Genomic DNA, 11,177 nt, shown 5'->3' on the forward strand with positions numbered 1-11,177 from the left:
GGTGGGCGAAAGGTTTCAATTAGGCGGCATAATATTTTTCTTAATTCAAGGTTTTGGAGTGCAGTTTCTTCAAGTGGGGTTTATTCAGTTAAACAAGCCGTAAGATTTTCATTTTGATCACACGAGGAGAAAATGATAATATTTGACCTAACTAAAACGTTGAAGAATATTATGGGTTGTATCGATTCGTAAGGGCGTCCCGTCCGTCAGATCAACGGCCATCTCAGTCGGATCATTCGACTTCTTGGCGGCTGATCCGACGAACGAATGTCAGTCGAGTCATTCGATTTCTCACGTTGAAACCTGCATGGTATGGGAGGTAACATGAGAAGCCAAATTAAAATCTTATATACTACTATTCAATTAATAATTTAACGTGGAAGCAAGGCTAAAGTATTCGTGGGCTTTTGTAACCCGATAGTAACGTAGAAGAAAGCCAATTAGAATCTGATATTGTGGGTTTCCTTTTGCTTTTCAAGAAAGTCCATTAAATCAAGCTAACAGATTTGGGCCCAAAATTAATCTGATCAAAAGGCCCCATTTCTTTTTTTAAATCAATCTACTTTTTAATTAGATAAAACGGTATGCCCTCGAAACCGGGAAAGAAACCAGTTAAATAAAAAAAAAAAAGAGCGAGTCAGTAAAATATCCCTGCTCGGTCTCTTGTTCTTCTTTTATCAACAACTATTAGAGTCTCACTTTCATTGCAATTTACGTGGATAACACTCTATGATTGAAAATACATGTCAAAGACTATTTTCAATATATTAATTTGTGCACTGTAAATCAATTTTTTTTTTTAAAAAATAAAACTACATCATTGTTGAAACCAAAATATATATATATATAAAGAGTATACATGACACCATATCACTGTCAAACTCACGGTATTACGTATTACAAAAATGTAGATATATCTTAATTTTTTCTTACCTAATACTATGCCAATCCAAACAATCGATACTTGAGAATTTGCTAGAAAATCACAGGGTACATCGAAAGTAAGAAAACCACCAATATATAAGACAGTAACCATGATTTCAGCAACGCCAGCTGCTTTGACTGTAGCAACGCAACCCAATCCCATCAAGATTGACAAAGATGTGAAAGATGCATGGATTGAAAATAGAGACGAGTAGATGACAGTGAAATTAAATAGAGCATACGACACTTAGAAAACCGATCCACTGGGCAAATGAGTGAAGTGCGCTGGTTAAAGCATCAATAGAGCTCGGAGTTTCTAAGGGAGCAAGCATTTCGATCGATATTATAATGCACATTGCCGTTGTACCTTCTGGACTTCACTAAGTATCATCCCTCTCGTAATTCTCACTCTCTGGCTTCTGATCTGGTATTGTAATTATTACACTATCTCCTACAATCTCCTAAACCCTTGGAACTGCCTCCTGAATCCCCAGAACCTCATAATCCACCTAAACTCCGACACTACTAATAGCCATTGATGAAGAGTAAGAAAGGATCGAACAAAAAAGAGAGGAAAAAGACACTCTGATGATCATAACCCTTGGATTATCAAAAAGCATTACTATTGTTTGTGTACAGAAAATGAAACTACTATTATGGGCATAGGCTGATGGAGAATGAAAGCACTATTAGTGTTGTTTAATTATTTAGGACAGTGTAGATGTTACTTGAGTTCCCTGAATTCTCACAAAAACTCACAAGTTAAGCTATATCCTCATTGACAAAATCGAAAAATTAAGAACCAAATTGTTAGTATGACATTTTATGAGACACTTGTCTGGTTGTTTTATTACACGTGATTTTTGGTCTTTTAGGGTATGTTTAGCACGCATGATTGGAGTAGATTGAATTAAATTAGGTTGGTTATATATAATATTGTCATCTATCTATTTTGTATATATTAGATTGGATTATATTAAATTAAATTTAAATGAAGGTAAATAATATTTAAGTTGATATTGAATTAAATATTAACTTGTGTTTATAGATATTTAACAAGAAAATTATAATAACTAAAATAATAATGAAAATTTAATATATATTAAATTAATTATGGTAGTCATAATTATAATTAAGAATTATAATCTAAATTATAGGTTATTTTATGTTAAGCTCCAAACAAAACCTCATATTCCTTATCCAAAAAAAAAAACTCATATTCTAAGCCCACGCTTATCAAGGTCCGATTATGCACTTGCTAAACCGGACCCGGGCGTGGACAATTTTAATTTTAATTTTTGAAGATTAATTAATTTAAACATTTTGTTTGTATGGAAAAAAAAAAGTAAAATTAAAATAAACCCTAATGTCGCGCAGTAGTTGCCCCCCATCCCATTCCCTACTTACGCCACAACAACCACTTCACTTTCACTGAGTTCGCCGTCGCCGATCACCCATCTCGCCCTGTCTTTCTCTCACTTTCTTGGAGGGTAAAGTAAATCAATGAATGAAATTTAAGAGGTAATTCAGAGATACCCTTTTGTCTTATTCGGCTATTTGAAGTTTCTCGTATCAAATTAATCTGATTTGAGTCGATTTTTTTTTTTATCTTTTCTGGTTGCATTGTTCCAGCAATCAAGAACAATTTTGTTTTCTTCTCCATTATTATTATGGGGCCTTTCTCGTATTGGTAATTTGGTATTAAGTATTATTTATGCTTGCTTGATTATTGACATAGTTTTGGAGATTGGTTAAACTCTAATGCGACTTTAAAAGGGGAAAAAAGAAAGAAAACACCATTAGGGGCTATAATCGTCTTAGATTTCTGTCTATAGTGTCTATGATCCCCTTTTTTTTTTTGGCCCTTTTCATGTGTGGGGGTTTGAATGGGGTTTAACATGATTGTCACTTTTATGTTTATTACAGTTACATTTGGTCCGTAGCTGCTGTGTTGCAACCGCCATTACAATTGGCGTGTAATTGGATGTCTGCAGTTATTCTTTCAGTTAGAGCAACGCCTTCACCGTAACTTAAGTTGAAAATATGCAGACCATTTCACATATTCATTCTATCTCTCACTTCTTGAACAGGTTTCACTCTCTACTATCATTGTCACTTTATTGTGGTTACAAATGCCAAGTAAAAAGAATTTAATCACAGCTTTTTAATGGATATTTATGCAGAAGGAGCTGTTTAAAACCCAATGGATTTGTCAAAACGAAAATCTCTAGTTCAAGTTCATTTAGCTTCACTGCTAGAGTTCCTACTTGTAAATTTCTAGTTCCTGCTCGACATACCAGATTGTTTGCGATACCCAACACAGATGACGGCCACCCATCTGTCTCCATGATGGAAGAAAACAAAATTACAAACCATGCACCCGGTTCTGAAGCAGAGTCCTTTTTGAGCAAATGGTCGCCTCCTCAGTACCTTTGGAGGGGATTATCAGTTCCTGTCTTGGCTGGTCAAGTAATTATTAGGATTATAAAGGGAAAAATACATTGGAGGAACACTCTCCAACAGCTGGAGAGAGTTGGACCAAGATCTGTTGGGGTTTGTCTTTTGACATCAGCATTTGTCGGCATGGCGTTTACTATTCAATTTGTTAGGGAATTCACCAGGTTGGGTTTGAATAGATCTGTTGGAGGGGTCTTAGCCCTTGCCTTTTCAAGGGAGCTGAGTCCTGTTGTTACAGCAATTGTGGTTGCTGGCCGAATTGGAAGTGCATTTGCAGCAGAGTTGGGAACAATGCAGGTCTCTGAGCAAACTGACACGTTGAGAGTTCTTGGTACTGATCCTGTTGATTACTTGGTGACACCTAGAGTAATTGCTTCCTGTATCGCTCTACCATTTTTGACTTTGATGTGTTTCACTTTGGGGATGGCTTCCAGCGCCATACTTTCTGACGGTGTTTATGGCATTAGCATCAACATAATATTGGATTCAGCTCAGAGAGCACTTAGATCATGGGATATAATCAGTGCAATGATAAAATCTCAGGTCTTTGGTGCCATCATCTCTATAGTGAGTTGTGCATGGGGTGTTACCACAATCGGAGGTGCAAAAGGTGTTGGGGAGTCAACAACTTCAGCTGTGGTTATCTCCCTTGTTGGTATATTTATTGCTGATTTTGCTCTTTCTTATTGCTTCTTCCAGGGAGCTGGAGATTCCCTGAAGAACTGTGTTTAATTGGTTATATGCCACTGTTTATGGACACATCCTGATGTTTCATCAGGTATCTCTGATGCTGGTTGTTTCCTAAATATATATATATTGCAATAGTATTAGCCATGAGTCAGAAATGTAAGTAATACACTTTCAAACTTATCAAATATTGAACACTTGAGCCAGGTGTGCGGGTTGGTGGGATCTGTTGCTGTAGCACGTACTTGTTCGCCATATTATTATTGCTTACAGGTTGGAGAATGAAAAAACACGTTGTCAATTATGTGAATTGAAGATGTTTAATATTGAATTGTTTGGTCGCTGCTTTAGACTTGGCATTTATTTAACTTTTGTATTGCTGCAATGTTTGTATATAATTTGCCTGTTTAGGATAATCACATGCACCTTATTTGGCATATTTATTAAATAAAAGCTATGACACATCCAGAGTTTATCCACATTTTTCAGAAAGTTTGATGTATATTACTCTAAATGCATGAAAAGCTATGCTGTTAGCAAGTTTCATCTTTCTTTATATGACATAATTGGTAAGCATGACTGCGTACTTAAAGTGAGAATTACAAGTTTTCTTCTTACACACACATAAAAGCACTTAAACAAATAGAATTAAACGTGACTTCTTTCTCTAGGGTTATTTTGTTGCTAGTTTCATCTATCTACAATAGGGATGCCTCTATATTTGGTCCTAAATTTCGTATAAGTAGTTAGGAAATGGCTTGGATCTTACCCTTCATTGCAAGTCCAAGGCTGATGATCTTGGTGAACACGTGCTACATCAAGATAATAGCTTTCCAATTACTTTCCATCCTAAGTTCTTTGAAGGAACTCTTGTTCAACTGTAGTGGGCAGATTCATTGGTTCGACATATATAATTATCGCAGGAATGGGCTTTGTGTGTGTGTGTGTGTTTAGATCGTGTATATTAAAATAATTGAGAAGATCTATTTGGTTTACCTGCCCTTTGTTTTTTATTAACAACAATTTGACGAATGAACTTAAAAACTCAAAATCATTTAAAACAACCTAACAATTTTTATCATTTAAACTAATTGACACCTACCCACAGACATAAAAAAATGTGTCACATTTATTAATTTGTCATGAGATTAATAAAGAAGCCACAGTTGGACCGTGGATATTGTTTATTAAGAAAAATATTTTGGAACTCTTTATACAGAGTGAAAAATTACTCGTCAACCATGTAATTTGAAGTTGTTTAATGAGTGAATTGTTTGCTTCTTTAGACTTGAAATTTATTTAATTTTGGTATTGCTGAAATGTTTGTAGGGATGAGAGGAAATAATTTGCATGTTTAGGATAATCATATGCCCCTGATTTATATTCATTAGATAAAAACTACAACATATATCCAAAATTTATCCACAATTTTTGGACAAATGATTTTCCTATTACTCTATTTATATGGAAAGACATGCTCTGCAAAATTCATCTTTCGTTATACGACATAATTGCCACATATGATTGCCTATTTAAGGTGAGAATTGCAATTTTCATAAAAACACTAGAACAAAATTAAACAAGAAGAAGCAATCATGACTTGTCTCTCTAGAATTTTGTTGTTCCTAGCACTTTGGTCCATGTGCAATATCAATGCCTCCATATTTAATCCTAAAATTCATGTAAATATCTTCAACAAGTTAGGAAATGGCTCGGATCTCTCCCTTTATTGCAAGTCCAAGGATGATGATCTCGGCGAACACGTTGCCTTTTCCCTTCTAAGTTTTTCGGAGGAACTCTATTCTACTGTAGTTTTAAATGGAGTAGACAATAAACCTCGTCGTCATAAGTATCGTTAGGAATCAATAATGCTTGCTAAAGTTTTTACTCCTTTTTATTTACATGACATTGCATATCTGTTTATATTGAAATCTATTTAATTATTCCACTATACTCAACATGGATGCTTCATTCGGTTGATTTTGGGATTGTCAGCTTTGTGTAATTGGGTTGGAGTTTTGTGGTCTTTGGGTTAACATTTATCAATTTATAAATGGGTTTATCAAATCTAACTATTTCTACCGTTTGGTATCTGTCACTTTATTCTACATAAATTTTCTTGTTGAGTGGAATTTGCGGTTGGCATAAAACCTAATTTGAGAGAATATGGGTGACTTAACCACGGCTTCAAAGGAAATTGCATACACTAAATTTATTTTATTCCATTCCATTGCATTATAGGCGGTGACTTTTTCCAATGTATTTGTCAAATTAACACAATATAGACATATATATATATATAATATTGTCCTACTTCTAAATGATTTTGAATTAGTGATACAATCGATTAGACCCTATACATTAAAAAAAAAAAATTTGGCTGATTTATTTGGTTTACCAACTCCTTTTGATTCTTTTTTTTTTTTTTTTTTTTTTTTGGTAACAAAAATTTGGTCAAACTACATGAAATAGACTAAAAAAATGTCTCATTCCTAAATTTTAATGAGAGATGAATTAAAAACTCGAAATTTCTGAAAATAACCAAATAAATCACATCATTTAGACTAGTTGAGACCTACAAACGTAAAACATGTGGCACATTTATTAATTTGTCGTAAAATTAGATTATATATCATACATGATATCACTTGATAATTGTTTGATTGAATCATATTTTTAAGTGAAATTTAATTGGATTAAAATTTTCACAAATTGATTAACTACTCAACATAATTATGAATGAACTCCATAAATTGAGAACAAAACAATTATATTCTTGCATGATATACCACAATTAGACCGCGGATATTGTTTTTAAAAAAAAATTAAAACCCTTTATAGTTAAAAAAAAAAACATTCTCCTTGAAATTTAATTACACCTTCTCCAATCTTTTAAGGATAAAAACATTATCATTACTATGCATTCATTTTTCATTCCATGAGAAATGATGTGTTAGATAATGTCTCCTCTTGGTATCATAATTAAGCATGCAAAAAAAAAAAAAAAAAAAATCTATCATTTATTTTATGCAAATAACACTTCCTCAACCTTTATAAAATATTAGTACTTAATCGTGTAATGAATTAAATTCCAAAAAATAGTTCAACAAATTAATCAAAATATAAATCAGTGGATCAGAAGTAAAACAATATTCTTAATTTCTTATAAGATCTGCGATAATGAAAAATATGTTACGATGAATGATGGTACATATAGTATTGTGTGATTAAATTAGTCCACTACACAATATTTGCACAATCCTTTGGGGGCATTACTCCGACTCATATTTGATGTTAGTATATTTGACATTTTTTTTTATTTTGACATTAAATAAAAATATTTAATTCAATGTTTGTTTAATATAAATTAACAATAATAGCAATTCGTATACAATAAATAATAAAATAAGAATTTAAATAATAAGTGAAAATCTAACCGGGAAAAAAATTAAATAAAAAACGAAAAGAGAATGAGCAAAATTCAAGCAAACCCAAAGAAAAAGAAACGGTTTTTGTTGAGTAAATGACGAACGGAGAAGAAGAGCTCTCCTCCATTCACAAAGCAGAAGAAGAAGAAGAAGAAGAAGAAGCAGCAGCAGCAGAAGAAGAAAGCGAAGGCATCTCCTTTTCGTTTCATTGTCTCACAGGTACAATTTATACGTATAGCATACTCGTAGACCTACGGACACGTTTGTTTCATCAGTCGCGATGTAGATCGATGATCCGATCGCCGTTGATTCCTCGGATTTCAATCTCATTTTACTCATTTCCTACTAACAACAATAATTATTATTTCGTTTAATTTGACCTTAAATGATAATAAATTTAATTAATTGATTTAATTTTACGCGCAGATGATGCGCGTTTAGGCGTCTGATGGTGGTAGGGTTTGGGGGAGGGAGGCAGAGACAGAGAGAGGATAGTGTGAATTATGATGTATTGTGTAGGAGGAGGGGGAGGAAGAGGAAGCGGAGGAGGGGGAGGGGGACAAGAGCAATGGGACTGTGGGAAATCGGGGACGTTGAATTTCCAAAGAGTTGGTTCTATCGTTCGAGATATTGGAGATCCTTGTCTTTCTCATTCGCATATAAAGGTTGTTTCTTGTTATAGCTGTAAGCCTCTTTCTAATCTTAACTTCTTCTTTTTTCTATTTTTATTTATTTATGTATTATTATTATTATTATTTTTCTTTTTATCATTTCGTTTTCATTTGCTTTGTTACTTTTAATGTGTATCGGCTTTTACTTTGTTGCCGTGTTTAAATTAGATTAGTCAGCAGTGAGTAGCATGCTTGCATGCGTGTTTATAGTGGAAATTAGACAACAGATTGACCTGGAGAAAGTTTCATGAGGTACCGTTAAGGTGAAACTAGATGCTATTTTTGCATGTTTTGTCATAAAGTTTTGGTGGAGATTGTCATAACCTTTCTGCATTTGGAAACAGTGGTATTAAAAGGATAGTTGTGATGTGTTTAAGCTGCGTAGGTATAGGAAACCATGGGATAGAAGCTGCAGACCGAAAATAGTATACAAGTCAGTATTGTTAATGTATTTTTTGAGCATAAACTGTGGTCTTGCTTTTGGTACATAGATCCTTTGGAGTCGAATGATGTTTACCTTCTCAATAGGTCTAGTAATGGATCTTGGAGAAGGTTATATTAGGAAACCCCCATCTTAATTTGCATCTGCTAATAGTTTTTGGGAACTCATGTCACTTTCTCATGTTGGCATGATATGTCAGTTATTTTCATTTTCATTTCTAATAGAATTTGATGACTGAGGTTAAAATGCAAACTTGTATGAGTTGGTTTTGAGTCAATCGGTATTTTACCAAAAAAAAAAAGGGCTGTTCTTCTGTTTGTTTCTATTTTCCTTTTTTGAGTGAATTGCGAATTATTAGTCTTTATTTTTTCTTTATTGTTAAAATTTGTTAATAAATTTTGATTATTGTCCATATTGCAGGTAAGCAGAATTCTTAAGCCAGAAAAATGGCAGGCATGTTTTGATAGTGATGGGAAGGTTTCAGGTTTTCATAAAGCACTCAAGTTGATTGTTCTCGGGGTATGTTGTTTACCATCATTAATAATATCTCTAGGTCTATTAATAGATGCTCTGGGGTTTTAATTGCATTTCATATTACTAATTATCCTTTGGTGAAGGTCTGTATATTTTTGCTTCCTAGCATAATTGCACTTCAGCGATAGAGAGTATGAATATGATAGGAATCATAAGGACTGTATCAACCAATTTATATATAACCATATCATAAGTATATGCATCATTTCTGTCTACGTGCCCAAATTATTCGTATCCTATCATGATATTTAAATCCTTGTCAAATGTAATCTTGTAATTACAGGAAATCAAGCATATACGAGCAATTTACAATTGTAAACTTTCAATGGATATGCTGTGGATCTTGGCCTCTCTCTCTTCTGATATGTTTGTAGTATGTGTCAAAACTGTACATATGGCTCTTTCTGGGGGAGGTCAGGGAGGTGTTAGGATTGTCCTATCCTTTTGGTTTACTTTAGTTTCACATATGTATTTTTGGAAGTGTTTAACAACATCATGGAGAACATATTTTAAACATCATCTGCCAGAGGTCAAATATTAACATAAGATGTTTGCATATATATTCAGTGTCATAGTGAATATCAACATTGCTTGGCTGCTATATTTGTATCAGTTCTGGGTCGACTCATAGGTTAGGCAGTTATAGTTTCATATGGAACTTTGAATTGGCCAATTGGCTTTTTTCTGATACTTGGCAATATCTTATTGTTTGCAAGGTGTATGTTTCCTGTTACATTAAACTCTTATTTTTTGAGATTTTGGTTGCTTATTTTCTTTAGTTTATGTACTTGATGAATGTCTTATCAAAAGTTTTGAAGTATAATTAGTTAGTTCCCGTGCTAGTTACGATGATTCGTTGATGGAATGAAAAATGTTTTTACTTATTGTTCTTATGGTGGCGTTTACCTCTGACATTTGATCATCGCTATGATCATTGTTGTGTCAAATTATTTGTAACATGGTAGGGTGTAGATCCATCTATCAGGCCAGAAGTTTGGGAATTTTTACTGGGTTGTTATGCACCAGGAAGCACAGCTGAGTACCGAAAGCAACTGAGAATAGCTCGAAGGTATTGTGTTGCTGTTGCTGTTACTTTCAATTGCTGATTTCTGTGGCTACTTTGCTTGCAAAGAAGAGTAGTTAAATACTCTTGGTTAATTGAAGGCACAAATGACTACAGTTACTATATTCAGACAGCTCTCAAATTATCATTTTCTTACATACTCATCTATTGCTTCTTAGATTGCAAAATAGACGCTTAATGTCTTAGTCAAATGTGTTCAATTTTCTCATCATTCATTTGTCTTTGGTTTATTCTGTCTGAAGTTTTTGTTTAATTAAGAAAAGCCTCAATATAGTGGCAAGGGACTAGTTTGTCTGATAATTGTTTTTGCAGGAAACTGTTATGTTTTTCAGATGGGTTTAGCCTTATCACTTGCATTTCGTTGAGTGATGTTAGTGAAAATCGTATTATTTTGATGTAGTTAATTTAATAACCAATTATTGCTTAACTTGATAAGTGAACTTTGGGTTATTGTAATGAGAAAACGGCTTTGTAAATGAAGCATGATATGCCGAGGGAGGCTATAACTTTCATACGCATCAGCAATCCGGCATTTCCTTGAACTCATTTGAATACCTTGGTCAGAATTCTCTTTAAAAATACCCGTAGAAATCCGTGCTAATTCAATCATGCTTGTGGACATGGTTAAATCTATGAATTTTAATTATTGAAAAGTTTGATGAAACCTCTAATTTTGGCTACAAAATGTAGGTATTTTTGTATGTTGGAATGTAAGTATTTTACATCTTTGAAATCATGACAACGATTCATTGTTATGTAAGTGCGGCCTTATGAGACTTATTTTTCAGGGAACGCTACAAGGACCTGATCAAGCAATGTCAGGTGATGCATTCAAGCATAGGAACTGGTTCACTTGCTTATGTTGTGGGGTCCAAGGTTATGGACATGAGGACATCATCCAAAGATGATGGACCAAGGGAAGCTAAAGTTGAGAGTGGAGAGCCTTCTGT

General features: G+C 33.7%; 2 protein-coding genes across 2 annotated transcripts in view; both read left to right on the forward strand.

Moving 5' to 3' along the window:
• The first annotated feature begins 2,263 nt into the window (after positions 1–2,263).
• On the forward strand, positions 2,264–4,508 carry LOC18048072 (protein TRIGALACTOSYLDIACYLGLYCEROL 1, chloroplastic). Its single transcript, XM_006442884.2, has 3 exons — positions 2,264–2,445; positions 2,851–3,014; positions 3,108–4,508. Exons 2-3 carry the CDS (start codon positions 2,968–2,970, stop codon positions 4,111–4,113), a joined length of 1,053 nt encoding a protein of 350 aa, XP_006442947.1. The 5' UTR covers positions 2,264–2,445; positions 2,851–2,967; the 3' UTR covers positions 4,114–4,508.
• A 3,006-nt stretch (positions 4,509–7,514) lies between these two features.
• The window catches only part of LOC18048074, a 9,280-nt gene continuing 5,617 nt past the window's right edge, over positions 7,515–11,177 (forward strand). The window contains exons 1-5 of the mRNA XM_024188176.1: positions 7,515–7,715; positions 7,923–8,161; positions 9,030–9,128; positions 10,109–10,212; positions 11,016–11,177. The exon at positions 11,016–11,177 is cut by the window's right edge and continues 677 nt beyond it. Coding sequence (XP_024043944.1) covers positions 8,000–8,161; positions 9,030–9,128; positions 10,109–10,212; positions 11,016–11,177 — 527 coding nt within the window. The 5' untranslated portion in view covers positions 7,515–7,715; positions 7,923–7,999. The remainder of the gene's footprint in view (positions 7,716–7,922; positions 8,162–9,029; positions 9,129–10,108; positions 10,213–11,015) is intronic.

Source organism: Citrus clementina, unplaced genomic scaffold, assembly GCF_000493195.1.
Source record: "Citrus clementina cultivar Clemenules unplaced genomic scaffold, Citrus_clementina_v1.0 scaffold_3, whole genome shotgun sequence".
NCBI classification, from domain to species: Eukaryota; Viridiplantae; Streptophyta; class Magnoliopsida; order Sapindales; family Rutaceae; genus Citrus; species Citrus x clementina.